The sequence below is a fragment of the Netta rufina genome (assembly GCF_964035555.1).
Source record: "Netta rufina genome assembly, chromosome: 18".
NCBI classification, from domain to species: Eukaryota; Metazoa; Chordata; class Aves; order Anseriformes; family Anatidae; genus Netta; species Netta rufina.
Window position 1 is genome coordinate 9185649 of NC_140142.1, and position 16826 is coordinate 9202474.

At 47.7% G+C, this 16826-nt stretch overlaps 1 protein-coding gene across 1 annotated transcript in view; it reads left to right on the top strand.

Annotated features, from left to right (window-relative positions):
- LOC311216405 (olfactory receptor 14A16-like) overlaps window positions 1-15796 on the top strand; it is a gene marked incomplete at both ends in the record, with an annotated part of 85572 nt that extends 69776 nt beyond the window's left edge. The window contains one exon of the mRNA XM_084297945.1: window positions 15113-15796. Coding sequence (XP_084154071.1) covers window positions 15113-15796 — 684 coding nt within the window. The remainder of the gene's footprint in view (window positions 1-15112) is intronic.
- Between the last annotated feature and the right edge of the window lie 1030 nt (window positions 15797-16826).

Here is a 16826-nt window from a genome sequence, read left to right on the forward strand (position 1 = left end):
AAGTGTTATAAATTTTTTTATTTAAAATTTTTTTATTTCTTCAAATTTTTGATCATCTTCTGTGGACCACTTGAATCGATTATCAATTAGTTTTTCATATAAAAATTTAACTTTTTCACTGTAGCCTTCAAGCCACGGTCTACAATATCCTAATAATCCCAATACTTGCCGAATTTCCTTTTTAGTTTGTGGGGGTCTTAAGGAGAGGATCCCAGATACCCTGTCAGGATCCAATTTCTTTTCTCCCCTGCTTCACCAGTGTCCTAAGTATTTTACCTCCTGTTCCACAAATTGTAACTTTGATCGGGACACTTTTAATCCCTTTTCCCCCAGAAAATTTAACAAATTAATAGTGGTTTTTCGGGTTCCTTCTTCAGTCTCTCCAGCTATTAACAAATCATCCACATATTGCAATAACTTTACCTCCCCAGGTAATGTAAAATCTTGTAGAACTTTTTCCAAAGTTTGTCCAAATAGATTCGGTGACTCAGTAAACCCTTGTGGTAGCACAGTCCACCTTAATTGTTGTTTTCGTCCTGTCTCCGGGTCTTCCCACTCGAAAGCAAAGTAATCCCTGGAATTTTCATCTAAAGGACAGGTCCAAAAAGCATCTTTCAGATCTATTACACTATACCAAGTATATTTGGGAGAGACATGACTCAGCAGGGTGTAAGGATTTGCTACCACAGGGAATTTAGTGATTGTTCGCTGATTTACAGCTCTCAGATCCTGTACCAGTCTGTATGACCCATCCGATTTCTTCACAGGGAGGATGGGTGTATTATGAGGTGACATACATGGTTCTAAAGTCCCTTCCTCCAAAAGTCTATCAACTATAGGTTTTAATCCCCTTCGACCCTCCATTGGTATAGGATATTGTTTAATTCGAATAGGACGATGTGGATCCATTATCTGAACATTTATGGGGTCCATTTCCATTTTTCCAATTTCTCCCTCCTTATACCACACTAAAGGGTTAATTACTTCTTCATCTTTTTGGGTTAAAGTGTATAATTTGATTTGCAATTTATCCCCTTGACTCTGAATGCTTAAGTTCAATTTTAAAATCAAATCCCTTCCTAGTAAATTGTACCCCGCTTCAGGAAGCAAAAGTAAATCATTAAGACAAATCTTTTGATCAGTTTCTATTTCCACATCTTTTAAAACAGGAACCTTAAAGGGCTCCCCTCTTGCCCCTATTACAGACGTATAACTCTTCCCTTCTTTTATTCCCTCTGGGAGCTTTTGAATAGTCGATCTTTCAGCTCCTGTATCTACTAAAAATAGTACTTCTTCTTTATGGGGACCAATTAATAGTTTTATCAAGGGCTCTGTTGATGTTGAAGTCCCCAGAAGATATAGCCCCTGACACCCCTATTCTTCTTTAAACATTTTCTCGTCTTGTTCCCGCTTACGACAATTCTTCTGTAAATGTCCTCTTTTTTGACAATAGTAACAAGTGGGGATCGCTGAATTCCCTTGAGAAGGCTGACCTCTAGGGGTTTCTTCTATACTTCTTCTCTTCTCCCTCTCCCCTAACAAGGGCTTTTTCTGACTTTCTTTTACTGCTGCTACAAAGATCTTGGCTTTTGTTTTTTGTTTCTCCTCATCTCTCCTGACATATACTTTTTGCGCTTCTCTAAGCAACTCTTCTAATCCTCTCTCTTGCCAATTTTCTAACTTTTCCAATTTCTTTCTTATGTCCACCCAGGATTTGGCTACGAATTGTGTTCTAAGGAGTGCGGTTCCAATTGCTGTATTCGGATCAATCCCCGAATACATTTGTAAACTTTTCTTTAATCTCTCCAACCATTCTGTTGGAGATTCCTCTTTTCCTTGTTGTTCATTGAATGTTTTATTAATGTTTTTTCCTCGTGGAACCGCTTCTCTGATCCCTTGTATAATCATTGTTCTCAAATCTCTCATGTTTTGTCTTCCCTGGGGTTGCTGGTGATCCCAGTGGGGATCCACATTTGGCCATTTTTGATCTCCTGGGGGTCCAGCTTGATTTTGTCTTTCCCAAATCCTCATTCCAGCTTGCCTAATCATTCCCCTTTCCTCAACAGTAAATAAGATTGCTAAAATGGATTGTATTTCTTCCCAGGTATAAGTGTTAGGACCCAGGAATTGATCTAGTCTTTCGGCTACTCCGAGGGGGTCATTTAACAGAGTCCCCATTTCTTTCCTAAAAGATCTCACCTCTGTGGTGTTTAAAGGGACTGCCACGAACCCAAATCCTCCCTGATTGCCTCCAAGGGGTACTTCTCTTAATGGATATAGAGAGGTTTCTTCAGGTACGGCAGTCTTACTTCTTGTGCATGCAGCCGGAGGCAGGTCTAATGGTGCTGTTTGTGGTGGGGGCAGGGACCATGGCTGCACTGCCGGAGAGATTACCAGAGGGGGAGCCGGGAGAGCCGGGAGTGTGTTATTAGGACCCAGAGGTGGTGGTGGTGGTGGTGGTAAATTATCCAGCGGCTCCCATTCATCATTCTTTCTTTTTTCCTCCCCTCCAGAATCCTCATTTGTTTTTAGTGCTAATATTGAGGCTGGACGTGGAGTCCCAATCCACAATTCTGCATACTCACTTTCTTCCTGACAGAAAGGCTCTTTTGAATTAACGTATATATTCAAAGCCTGACAAATCCAATCATCAAACGATCCAAAAACAGGCCAGAAAACACACGGTCTTAAAGGTTTTTTTGGCCATTCTATCATACAGTAATGAACCAATTTTAATTTATTTTTTCCTTTTCTGGGGCCCCTATTGTTCCAATTTCCAATCATTATTCCTAATGGACTTTCTGGTGGTATATCTGGTATTTCGCTCCCTTTCTGGTCCTTGGTCTTTGATTTTATCTGACCCATCTGGGAATTTTACTAGTGGCAATTCCCACAGCCCTTGGTTGCCCCGAGTGAGAGTGTCTTGCAGGGGGCTTAGGACCTATCACCCACCCACGTATCACTCCATTCACCAGACCAGCCCCCCCCGACAGGAGATTAGAACCAGTGAGAAAACAAAAAGACTTCTACGCCTCAGACTTTAGAAGCCTCAGTTACACTCTCACACACAAACACGGGCAACCGTACCTTTACCCAACCAGACGGTATCTTACGAATCAGTCGTCTTCGTCCCGAGTCCAACCGGACGGTATCCACAAGCGTCTTCGTCTGGGATCGAACCAGATGGTATCCAAACGACTGTCGTCTTCGTCCGGTTCGATCCCGGACACCGGAACCCAACCAAACGGTATCCAAACGATCCTGTCGTCTTCGTCCGGATCTTCGCGCGCAGAATTACGGGCACAAAAACACAGCCGGCAAGGGAGCTCAAAAAAAATCAAAATTCTTTGCTTACCTTTATTCAGGTTCAGGATGGCATTAGTCCCGATCTGACTCAAACAGGAGCCACCAAATGGTGGGGCGCCCCTCCTAGAGTAAATCAGAATTCAGGAACTATAGCCATCCCAGACGAGCCCCCAAATTGTTATAAATGGCTCAGGATTCAAATTAGAATTAAATGAAAAATAGGATTTATTAAAGGATATAAAGGAATAGAGGTAAGCAAACAGCGCTGGGTGCACCGGGAGTCTCCGCTCCACCAGGACGCACCCCAATTACATCAAGCAACTGATTTTTATGCTCCTAGACTAATACATATTCATTACTACTTCTAAAAAAAATAGATTATTAAAATTAGCTTCCGGGGTGCAGTCCCTCCTACTGGAGCATGCGCAGTCTCCTCTGGGGTCTCTTCTGGGGGTCTCTAGGGGTCTTCCATGCTGAAGGCTCGCAGTCTTCCTCTTCCCCTTTGTACTTACTGGGCACTATCCCAAGTTTACGGAACACCTTCTTCAAAACACCTTCTTCAAATCTTGTCTCCCAGCCGCCTTTCAGCTTCTTTCTCAGCCCCCCCCCCTAACCAGATACCAAAGATCCACATAGTATCCCATAACAGTCACTAGTTGTTATCAGTTGTTCTGAAACTCCCAGACACACGGGTAATTAAAACATTCTTCCCCAGCCATTCACAGACACATCTATAGCAGTGTTAGAGATAAAAGTCTGGAACAAAAGAAAACAGGTTCATAAATTTAAGAAGTGATAAATTGGCTAGAATGAGGAATGAGGGGGAGACTGGGACACACTGCAGCTGTGGTTCAAGCATTGAATTGCCAGTGCAGGGCCCAGAGGCAGACAGGATTCAAACATTTCAAACAGAATTGTTCTTTATGGACACGAATTGTTAAAACATTCCTCACACAAGGATGGAAGTGATGAAATTAACTGCCCTTCTTGGACCTGTGGACCAGACCAGTTCAGATGTGAAGATGGGAACGGTGTCCATAGGAGTAGGCAGTGCAGTGGTGTGAGAGACTGTCTGGATAGCACTGATGAAGCAAACTGTAACAATGTTATTCAGTGCTCTGGACCTGGCAAATTCAAGTGCAGAAGTGGAGAATGCATAGATATCAATAAAGTGTGTAACCAGCAGAGAGACTGCAAGGACTGGGGTGATGAGCCCCTGAAGGAATACAACATAAATGAATGTGACTGTCCAGCTGGGAAACTGTGGAGATAGTGATGAATGCCAAAACCCTGGTATCTGTAGTCAAATCTGTATCAACCTGAAAGGTGGCTACAAATGTGAATGTAGCCGTGGCTATCAGATGAATCCTGCTACAGCAAAGCAAATTACATAACCGTCGCTTAACTTGTCAGAAGATAAAAAAGAAAGTGTTTCAACAAGCAGCCATGGGAGGGAAGAATCACTGAACCCCTGATGTGAGGGACTGTACCTTGTTTTACTGACTACTGAAACAGCTGTGAGAACTGCAGAAAGGGACCCACGGACCCACGCATCCAGAATAAAAGGACCAGTAACTACTGAAACTTGGAGGGTTGAGTCCGCTCCTGGGAAACTGAAACTCAAGCTAAGGAAGAACTAATATTCTGGCAACAAGGCTCTGCATGAATTAAGGATGCCAAATAAAGGGGACAAGCCTAAAGGGAGAAAAGGGAGAAGGCAAGACCGGGGCAGGACCCTCCACTGCGGTGTGTATGGTCTACCGAGGGAGGCAACCCCTATGGGTATTGACTGCCGAGTGAGAGGGCCTCGACCGGACTTCTCCCACACTAAGATCAGGTTGTCCCGAGAAAATAACATAAAAAAAAGCTCTTTTTTAAACGTAAATAAAATTGTGATTCATTTTCCAGGAGCTGGATCACCCTGACAGGCCAAACGGTTACACAAGCCTGAATTGACCCTGAAAGCAGGCCTAACTCCTTGACTGAAGGCGTTTGCCTATTATAATCCAGCTACGTGGGCAGAAGACAGATCCTGGGACTATAGGACCCCAGTATATATACTTAATAGAATAATTAGGTTATTAGCTGTAATAGAAATAGTTATAAATGATGAGAACTGATCTAAATGAGTTATAAAGATGAGAACTGCTTTGTATCAAAATTGCCTAGCTTTGGATTATTTACTAGCACAAGAAGGAGAATGTGGAAAATTTAGCTTTAGTAATTGCTGTTTAAAGATTGATAAAAAGGGTGTTTCTTCCTAGTAGCTGATAGAATGCTATGTTCTGGTTTAGGATGAGAAGAATGTTAATAATATGCTGATGTTTTAATTGTTTTTAATTGTTACAGAGCAGTGCTTACACCAAGCCAAGGACCAAGCCAAATTCAGCTTCTCACTGTCCTGCCAGCAGGCAGGCAGGCTGGGAGGAGGGCCGGACTGCTCGGGGTTAGGTTGGGCATCGGACAGCAGGTGATGAGCAATTGCATTGTGCATCACTTGTTTCGTACACATTATTACTAGTAGTACTATTATCATCATTATTGTTATTATTATTGTTATTATTTTCTTGTTTTTATCTCAACTCACAGGCTTCACTTTCCCATTTCTCTCTCCCATCCCAGAGAAGGAGGGGGGAGGTGAGCGAGCAAACACAAACCTGGAAGGATATGGAATGGGATTTATTTTCATGGCTGCCTGGTGGACCATGGGTTAAAAGAGTGTTATTTTTATTGTTATGTGGTGTAATGATGTTATTGTTTGTACCTTGTATGATACCTTGTCTTACATTATTAATACACCGGGTGATAAATAGTACATTGGTAATAACTTCATTAAAAAAGGAAGGGGATATGTCAATTATGATGCTTCAGAATTGGACCCTCCAAGAACAAACTGATGAAATCCAGTTATTAACAACAGAAGAGACACGAATTGGGGATATTAAAAAGAAGATAAGGGATTGTGAGGAATGTTTTAACAATTCGTGTCCATAAAGAACAATTTTGTTTGAATCCTATCTGCCTCTGGGCCCTGCACTGGCAATTTAATTCTTGAACCACAGACACAGTGTGTCCCAGTCTCCCCCTCATTCTAGTCAATTTATAAAGTCTTCAGAAAATACTCCTTAAGTTTATGAAACTGTTTGCTTTTGTTATTCCGGACTTCTATTTCTAACAGTTGCAGCCTTTTTTTCCTGTCTTCTTCGAGATTAACTTAACACTACTATGGATGTGACTGTCCCTGTGAATGGCTGGGGAAGAATGTTTTGATTGCTCTTGAAGCGTCAATAAGAAAGCCGTTTGTGTTTGATGTCTGTGAGTTTCAGAACAACTGATAACAACTAGTGACTGTTATGGGATACTATGCGGATCTTTGGTATCTGGTTAGGGGGGGCCAAGAGATTAAGAGGAAGGAAAAAGAAGCTGAAGGACGGCTGGGAGACAAGACCTGCAGAGAATGTTCTATAAACTTGGTATGGTGCCAAGTGAGTACAAAGGGGAGAGGAAGACTACGAGCCTTCAGCATGAAAGACCCCTAGAGACCCCCAGAGGAGACTGATGCGCATGCTCCAGTAGGAGGGACTGGACCCCGGAAGCTAATTATAATAACCTGGGTTTTTTTAGAAGTAGTAATGAATATGTATTAGTATAGGAGCATAAAAATCAGCTGCTTGATGTAACTGGTGTGTGCCCTGGTGGAGCGGAGACTCCCGGTGCACCCAGCGCTGTTTGCTTACCTCTATTCCTTTATATTCTTTTAATAAATCCTATTTTTTTATTTAATCCTAATTTGAATCCTGAGCCATTTATAACAATTTGGGGGCTCGTCCGGGATGGCAATAGTTCCTGAATTCTGATTTAATCTAGGAGAGGTGCCCCACAATTTGGTGGCTCCTGTTTGAGTCAGATCAGGACTAATGCCATCCTGAACCTGAATAAAGGTAAGCAAAGAATTTGTTTTTTTTTGAGCTCCCTTCTTCCCAGCTGTTTTTTGCCTGTAATTCTTCGCGCGAAGATCCGGACGAAGACGACAGGGTCGTTTGGATACCGTTCGGTTGGATTCCGGTGTCCGGGATCGAACCAGACAAAGACGACAGTGTCGATCTGCTCAAGGGTAGGAAAGCTCTGAAGGAGGATCTGGATAGGCTGGACCGATGGGCTGAGGTCAACTGGATGAAGTTCAACAAGGCCAAGTGCCGGGTCCTGCATGTGGGGCACAACAACCCCAAGCAGAGCTACAGGCTGGGAGATGAGTGGTTGGAGAGCTGCCAGGCAGACAAGGACCTGGGAGTGATGGTTGATAGTCGGCTGAATATGAGCCAGCAGTGTGCTCAGGTGGCCAAGAAGGCCAACAGCATCCTGGCTGGTGTCAGAAGCAGTGTGGCCAGCAGGGCTAGGGAAGTGATCGTCCCCCTGTACTCGGCTCTGGTGAGGCCGCACCTTGAGTACTGTGTTCAGTTTTGGGCCCCTCGCTACAGGAAGGACATCGAGGTGCTTGAGCGAGTCCAGAGAAGGGCGACGAAGCTGGTGAGGGGTCTGGAGAACAAGTCCTACGAGGAGTGGCTAAGGGAGCTGGGCTTATTCAGCCTCGAGTAAAGAAGGCTCAGGGGTGACCTTATCACTCTCTACAGGTACCTTAAAGGAGGCTGTAGAGAGGTGGGGGTTGGTCTGTTCTCCCACGTGGCTGGTGACAGCATGAGGAGGAATAGGCTAAAGTTGCGCCAGGGGAGTTTTAGGTTGGCTATTAGGAAAAACTTCTTTACCAAAAGGATTGTTAGACATTGGAATGGGCTGCCCAGGGAGGTGGTGGAGTCACCATCCCTGGAGGTCTTTAAAAGACATTTAGATGTAGAGCTTAGGGATATGGTTTAGTGCAGGACTTGTTAGAGTTAGGTCAGAGGTTGGACTCGACGATCTTGAGGTCTCTTCCAACCTAGAAATCCTGTGATTCTGTGAGTGAGAGAGTGGTTGTGGTGTTTAGCTGCCCAGCACGGTAAAACCACCACATCCCTGCTCTGGACCGTGTCATTCCCCTTTTATCCAAAGAAGCTCTGAGAGTCCTCATGAAAGATCCCATAGGCTGTGGGATTTGCCAGCAAATCTGGAGATGGCACCAGGAACAAGAGCTGTGTTGCCCTGCAGCCACAGACTTACCCTGTTCAGGGCTCTGAAGATTTCTCCCTCAGTGAGCTCTCAGCATCCCCACTCCACTCTGCCTTTAACAAGTCCCTCCCTTCTCTCAGCCACCCTTGTCCCCTTCAGGCAGTGCCCCCAGCCCTGCTGTGCTGTGCAGAGGAGGTGCTCCTGGGCAGAGCTGTCTCTGCAGCGCTGCCCACTTGCCAGGAGCTCCCCTTGGGCCCAGGAGCCCAGGAGCCCAGCTCAGCAGCACAGGGAGCTCTTGACAAGTCCCTGGGCCTCCAGGGGAATCAACTTTGAAACAAACTGAAGTGAGAGAGGGAGTTAGGAGAATACAATAACTTACTAACTTTTTAGAAAAGAATTTACTGGACTGGGCTGGGGAGAGGACAGGGAGGTGTGGAGAGCTGGGGAGGCTGAGCTGGGTTGGCCTCCTGCAAGTGTCAGGGAGGACCACCAGAGCAGGGGCTGGGCTGGGCCCTTGTCATCTAAAGGCTGCATGTGGAAACATAAGTCTGGATGTGTGGGAGGCCTTCTGAAGCATGAGCTGGTTGGCAGGCAGAGTACCTGAGGGATTGTGCAGGGCATCCCCTGCACCCACTGCTCCTGGGTGAAGAGGAAGAGGCCTCCTGAGCACAACAGCTCCTTGTAGCCCTGTGGATGCTGACTGTGAGGTCACTTGTGTCCCAACCCCTGGCTGGCCAACAGCAGGGAGGCAGAGCCTCTGAGGTCATAAAGGCCTTCAGAAAGCTGCCCCCAATGGGGCAAGTCCTTTGGGGAGGCCAGGGAAATGCTGGGAGAATAAAGGTGAGAGATTTGGGGGAGGTAAGAGGGACTTGGCTAAGAGAAAGGAAAGATTCTGAAGAAGAGAGAGGGGTTCAGGTAAGGCTACTGCTGCTGCAACACTTAGTGGGAATAAATTCATGTTAGATCCTAACAATATTTCTAACAAGTAACTGTAAACCCTAGGCCTACCCTTAAGCACTATCTCTCATCCTGAAATGAATCCTCTGTAGTAATCACCAATCTCGAACCTTACCCTGAAGACAAAGACCATAACCACTTAGACATTACCACTTACTGTTTTTTACCCCATTGCTCACTGTAATCCACAGCCCTTAATTCCTAGCATTAAATTGCCTTAACCCTAGCCCTCACCCAGGCAGAAATAAAACCATAACCAAAAATCCAGCCCATAACCTAAACACTGAATGGGTTGACAAAGCAGAACACCAAAGCCTCCCCCTAAGTCTCTGCCCAGTCCCTAACCTGGAAGGCAAGGTCTAATCCCTAGACCTTCACCTGAACACCTAATCCTCAAATCCCTCATTTCTGGACTTTAATAATGAAAACGAAGTGTCTGGCTGTGGAGGTGACTCTGAGGTCACTTTTGCCTCTGGAGCTGATAGGCCATCAGCAGGAGCATGGCTGGGCAAGGGACTGGGAGCAGGTATGTGGCTTGGTTGTGTCTATCTGAGAAGCTGAAAAGCCAGCATGAAGGCTATATTGCTTGGAATATCATGGAGAGGTTCCTTTTGTCTGGTCAGCTGACTGGCCACAGGAAAGCTGATAGGTTGGGATGCCTGTGTGAAGGATGGTTTCTGAGATGCTGGAACTTCCCTTCGTCACAGAAAACTTACCCTGATCACGGTGAGAGAAAACTTGCTAGAAACTGAAACTTGGATGACGGAGACAGGGCATGAGAGGGAAGATATATCGCTGAAAGGCTAATGCTTTAGTGTCAGAGGTCACCTGGAGGGAATCTGTTCTCCGTCCACAGCTTTGTTTTTCAGGGCACAGCTGGAGAGGGTACATGAATCATCACTGAAGGCACAGAAATGCTAAGCTGAGAGCAGAGTAGGAAAACAAGATGCATGTTTTCAGCCTGCATGGAAACTGGGATGGGTGTGGAACAGCATAGGACAGCCAGTGGTGGAGATGGACAAGGACACTGGCAAGAGTAGACTTAACCAGGAAAACCAAGGTCTTGTCCCCTTGCCTATTGCAGGTTTCTCTGCCACCAAGGCCTAGGAGGAGACATGTTGTCCTATTAGCAATGGGGGATCGTCACCTCTTCGCACCTCCTGACAGAGGCTAGGAGGTATCACACCATTGTCTTTCACTTGTCACTGCATACCCCACATCCCACTGTCTGAGGAAGAGCCTGGAACCTCACATGAGGGACAGGACCTCTCTGCCCAGAGCTGGCATCAGGGTTTGGTCTTTATGCTGGATGAACCAAAGCCAGCATTCTCTTAGCCTCAGAGCCACCTCCAAAGTGCCTTGGCCAACCCATAATCATGACCTCTAATTAACTCATCCGTCTCCTTTCAGGAGCTGAAGTTGTTGGACTTTGCAGAAGCTATACTTTGGGGTTTATTAAGACACAGCAAGCCCTGAGCGTCTCTTAAGGAGGTCTGGACAGGTAGGAGAAGTCTGACCCTTTATGGACAACTTTGCTCCTCACCTTCCAACCCCACTATTTCTGTCATTGCCCCACGAGGATTTGCATCACCTCTCCTGACATCAGACTTCTCCACAGAAGTCTGCAGTTGCACCTTGTAGATCCCTTGCACCAGCTCCCTCCTTAGAGAAATGGCCATGAAGGAGACCATGGTGGAGCAGGTGGACCTGCACCGAAGAAGGCTGCAGCCTGTGGAGGAACCCCACTAGAGTAGATTCTGGGCCAGAGCCGTAGCCCATGGAGAGGAGCCTACTCAGGAGCAGGTGACCTGGCAGGAACTGCTGCCCGTGGGAGAGCCAGGTTGGAGCAGTGTGCTCCTGAGGGATGGACCCCATGGTACGGACCCATATCTGAAGCAGTTCTTGAAGAGTTGCTGCCTGTAGGAAGCCCACACAGGATCAGTTTGGGAAAGATGTGATCCCATGGGAGGGACCCCACATTGGAGCAGGGGAAGAGAGTAACCAAGAAGATCAGAAACAAAGTGCTATAGATTGACCACAGGCCCCCTTCCCCTGTTCCCCTGTGCTGCTCAGGAGGAGGAGGTGGAAGATGGTAGATGGGGGAAAGTGTTCTGGGCTTTCTTTACTTTGTTTCTAACTTCTTTAGCTTGCTAGTAATAGGCAATAAATTTTACAGTCTATCTCCCTACTCTGAGTCTGTTTTGCCCATCACAATAGCTTTTGAGCAGTCTTCCTGTCCTTCTCTTAACCTTTGAGCCCTTTGCATTGTATTTTCTCCCCCTTTCCCTTTGAGGAAGGGGAAGTGATAGAGTGGTTGTGTTCAGCTCAGCTGCCCACCCAAGTAAAACCACCACAGCTTGGAAGAGGTGATCCATGAAGACCAAGCAGCTTTATCCTCTTTGGTTCCCTCTTTCCTGAAGGGCTTTGTCCCATGGGACTCTACAAAGGAGATGCCCAAAGAGGCCAAAGTCTTCTTTCCTGAAGTCCAGGGTAGTGAGCCTGCTGTGCTCCCTCCTTGCTGCACTTAGCATCCTAAACTGCACCATTTGACAGCCACTGCAGCCCAGGCTGCCCTTGAGCTTCACATTCCCCACCAGCCCCTCCTTCTTGCTGAAAACAAGGTCCACCATAGCACTTCTCTCCGCTATCAATGGAAGAAGGAAGGTATCATTAATGCATAACAGGACCTTCCAGGATTGACTATGCCCTGCTGTGCTGTCCCTCCAGCAGATACCAGGGTGGTTGGTCCCCCCTGAGGACCAGGGCTTTTGAATGTGAGGCTGCTTCTATGTGTTTACAGAGGGCCTCATCTACTGGTCTTCCTGATCAGGTAGCCTGCAACAGACTCCCACTATAACGTCCCCTGTCCCTACCCTCCCTTTCTCCTGACCCATCAGCTCACTGTCAGATCCTCACTCATCCCCAAGCAGGGCTCCATGCACTCCAGCTGCTCACTCACATAGAGGTCACACTGAACTGAACCAACTGAACAAGCTCCAATAGGTTGGTGGAGTGTGTGAGGGGAGCTTCATCACACAAGGATCACCACATGGATCAAGAGTGTCCACCTGGGGATGAGATGCTTCACATGGATCATTGCCCCGCACAAGGGTAGCTAGCACCTTCCCATCCCTGCCTGTGTGTCCTATCTGTTATTGGCCATAAACAGTTTTCCAGAGGGAACGTTTGCACCTCTCAGTGACAATAAAACTCTGTTAGGACTAACCATAGTTCTGTACTCAGCCTCTCTCTGCTGTTTCAAAGGGATATTTGGTAATTATTTCAGATGACTTCATTATTTCAGTTGACTTCAAAGTATGTTCTGCAAAAGTGATTGTTGCCTTGCAGGAGGTGTCAGCCCTGGAGCCATCTCAAGGGAGATCTCAAGGGAGACAAGAAGTAAAGAGGCAGCAAAGCCTAGGGCTGGAGCTCTTCTGCTGAACTGGGCCGGGCTCCTGGGCCCAAGGGGAGCTCCTGGCAAGTGGGCAGCACTGCAGAGAGACAGCTCTGCCCAGGAGCAGCTCCTCTGCACAGCACAGCAGCAGGGCTGGGGCACTGCCTGCAGGGGACAAGGGCAGCTGAGAGAAGGGAAGGAGATGTTAAAGGCAGTGTGGAGGGGAGATGCTGAGAGCTCAGTGCGGGAGAAATGTTCACAGCCCTGAACAGGGTAAGTGTCTGGCTGCAGGACAACACAGCTCTTGTTCCTGGTGCCATCTCCAGATTTGCTGGAAAAACCCACAGCCTATGGAATCTTTCAGGAGGACTCTCAGAGCTTCTTTGAATAAGAGGAGAAGAACAAGATCTAGAGCCGGGCTCACCTGTGAAAACTGTCAGAAGTACAAGACATGAGGGTTCATTCATATGGGGCCGTCTGCAGGCTGTGCAGACAGGGTGAAGTCAGGGGTGCCCAGGGCTGTGGTGCAGAGCAGGGTCCCTGCTGTGCCCCAGGGGCTGTGTGCTGGGGCAGTGCCTCTGCTGCCTGCCAGGCTCAGCACTCAGCCTGCCTGGGGAACTGCCCAGGGTGCTGCAGGAAGAAGCTGTGGGTGGAAGGGGTCCCCTGGCAGGACAGGACAGGGCAGTGTCCTGCTGGTGTCCAGATGGTTCTGCCTGGGGCAGGCTGCTCACAGCTCCACAGCACCCTCACTGCATATTTAGGGATATTCTTGACAGTGAAAACCAAGGCAGGGACTACCTGAAGGGAAGACACTCTCTGGAGTCTGTGCTTTAACTTTTCTTCCCTGAAAGGAAGTCAGGGGAATGATAATGAAGTTCTCAGGTTTGTATTAGTAAAACAAGCTCCAAGATCATTACACTGAAAGAGATCTGTACGTTTATGAGGAACTCCATAGCTCAGCAGGACTCTCCTCCTGTCCAGATGCTGCTCTATGAGTCAGGCTTCAGAGCACCCCGAGGGTATTTTGGAAGGGACTTTTCAGGAGGAAGATCAGAGCAAGGAATTCTTGAAGGGAAGGTGTTTGCATTTCGACTTCTCTCCTCTTGCTTTCCTGGGTGGCAGTGGGAGATGGGAATTTATTTCTACATTTTGATGAAGCCCCCGAGAGCCCAGTTCTTCTTAGCTCTTGATAGGTACACGCTACTCCTTAGCCACTGAACACATGGAGATATTCCTGAAAATTACACAGGAAGAGGTGGTGTCTGCAAGACAGAGTTGAGAACTCAGCAGGTGGGATAAGGTCTGTGAGCAATGGCAGGGAGGAAATGTGGGGACAGGGAAGCAGCTGCCAGCAGAGACAGCTCCAGGCAGCAGAGACTTGGGCAGGGATGGAGAGGGAGCTGCTGCCTGAAACACCAAGGGAGGGAGGATTCAGACACTCCCTGCCAGGCCTGCAGTGCAGGCCCCTTCTCTGCAGCAACCCCCTGCTCTCCTCTGCCACCCAGCACAGCCTCTGCCCTCAGGGGCCTTAGGGCATGAGCCACCTCCTCCTCAGCTGGACCTCCAGAACAGGAGAGGAACATGTGTCCTGCAAGGTGATACACAACGAGGAGGCTAAGAGTACCTGCTGTGCAGTGTCACTTCCATAGGTGGCATGCAACCTTGGTAAACTGAAGGCTTCCCTGCATGCCCATCAGCCTTTTTCTCTGTCAACTGTTTGGGGAATTTTAGTATTCTTTCTTATTTCTAAACCTGTTACTGGCTCTCCTACTCTCTTTGTCAGGGGTGCAGGTGGGTGTAAGGTTGTGTTCTGACATGGACTGCTGGGCCCTGCCCTGAGGGTGTCTTCTTGGGAACAAGTTGCCCAAGCTTCATTTTAAATTGTCAGGCACACTGTCATCCAGTTGGGAGAGTTGGAGAAGGAGCTGACACATTCCTCATTCAGCTCAGGGAAAAGTAATTTCTGTGAGAGGAGGACTGGGTTTTGCTCAGAGATGTCTACTTAACTTGTCACTTTTTTATTCTCCTAGAGCAGGTCTGCAAATCCTGAGGCATTAAATGTCGAACAGCACCTTCCCCACAGAGTTCCTCCTCCTGCCATTTGCAGACACACGTGAGCTGCAGCTCCTGCACTTCGGGCTCTTCCTGGGCATCTACCTGGCTGCCCTCCTGGGCAACAGCCTCATCCTCACTACCGTAGTCTGTGACCACTGCCTCCACATCCCCATGTACTTCTTCCTTCTCAACCTTGCCCTCCTCGACCTGGGCTCCACCTCCACCACTGTTCCCAAAGCCATGGACAATTTTGTGTGGGACACAACAACCATTACCTATGCAGGCTGTGCTATTCAGGTCTTTATGTTTGTTGCTTTTATCACAGGAGAGTTTTTTCTTCTCACCTTCATGGCCTATGACTGCTACATTGCCATCTGCAAACCCCTGCACTACGGGACAATAATGGACAGCAGAACTTGTGTCAACATGACAGCAGCTACCTGGGGCAGTGCTTTTCTTTATTCTCTGCTGCACACTGCCAATACATTTTCACTGCCCCTCTGCCAGGGAAATCTCCTGGACCAGTTCTTTTGTGAAATTCCCCAGATCCTCAAGCTCTCCTGTTCAGATGCTTACATCAAAGAGGCTAAACTTGTTGTGGTTAGTGCTTGTTTATTATTTGTTTGTTTCATTTCCATTGTGCTGTCTTATGTGCAGATCTTCAGAGCAGTGCTGAGTATCCCTTCACAGCAGGGCCGACACAAAGCCTTTTCCACATGCCTCCCTCACTTGGTTGTGGTTTCCCTGTTCATCAGCACTGCTATATTTTCCTACCTGAAACCACTCAGTATGTCTTCCTCATCCCTGAATCTTTTTCTGGCAGTTCTGTACTCAGTGGTGCCTTCAGCAGTGAACCTCTTCATCTACAGCATGAGGAACCAGGAGCTGAAGGATGCAGTGTGGAAACTGATGACTGAGTATTTTTTTGCTAAGACAAGCAATAGACTGCCTGTCTTCTTCTGTATCTCACTCATAATTTAGCACAATACAATATGAAGAAATTTGATTGTTCATCCCCTTCCATTTCATTATCTACCTTTCTCCTATGATTTCAGCCTCTGGTTAAATGAGGATCCAGGATCTCTGAGTCTTTAAATAAAAGAATAGATTCTGAAGTGTCTTGCTTGCCTGGGATCCTTTCTTGGAGACCCGTGTGAAAGCTGCACTGGCACTTGACTGTGTGCAGAGATGAAAGGAAAAAGAGTTCTGGCACAGCAGCACTGTCAGGTTGTTCCAGGGTTTGGTCTTTCCTGAGATACTCTCTTTAACCTTCAACATTCTCCTTCAGAGATCTCGTGTTGCTGTGAGGACTGATTGCTCTTGTCACTTTCTCACTGTGCTGCTGTGGGGCAGTCCTGTGTCCACAGGTAGGGCAGGCCAGGGGCACTTCTCTAACACAGCTTACTCTGTACCAGCATCTCCAGCATAAAAGGGGATCTGCTGAGGGCAGTGCCTGAAGGATCAGCACTTCTCCCAGACCTGCTCTCATGGATATTGCAAAGGGACGGACTCAAAGGAGGCTCCTTGCTTTGTTTATTTCTCTTCTATGAGTCTCTGACTCTGAAGAAGGCCAGCTATCTGTGTGCACCCTCCATGGTCAAAGAACCATTTGTGTGGCAGACAGTCAGTGGCAGTGCCTCCCACCAGCTGGCTCTGCCTTCCCAGCCTGACCAGCATGGCCCTGAAGAGTGCCCCTATGGCCCCGCACACCACAGTCCCCTCGCCCTGCAGAGCAGCACCGCCAGGTGGGGGGCTGTGGGCAGCATGGGCAGGAGCTGCAGGAATGGCTGCTCAGGCCAGCCCAGACGTGCTGGGCTGGGGCAAGGCTGTGTGGGACATGGGGTGTCCCGGGAGCAGAGCAGGGTGCTGTGTGTGCAGTGGTGCTGCCTGAGGAGCCCCAGGGCCAGCAGTGTGGTGCTGTGCTGGGGAGCGGAGCTGGGCTGGGGGTCTGCAGGATGCCTGTGGGAGGGGAATCTCCTGCAGATGGCAGCAGCAGGGACACTGTCACTGA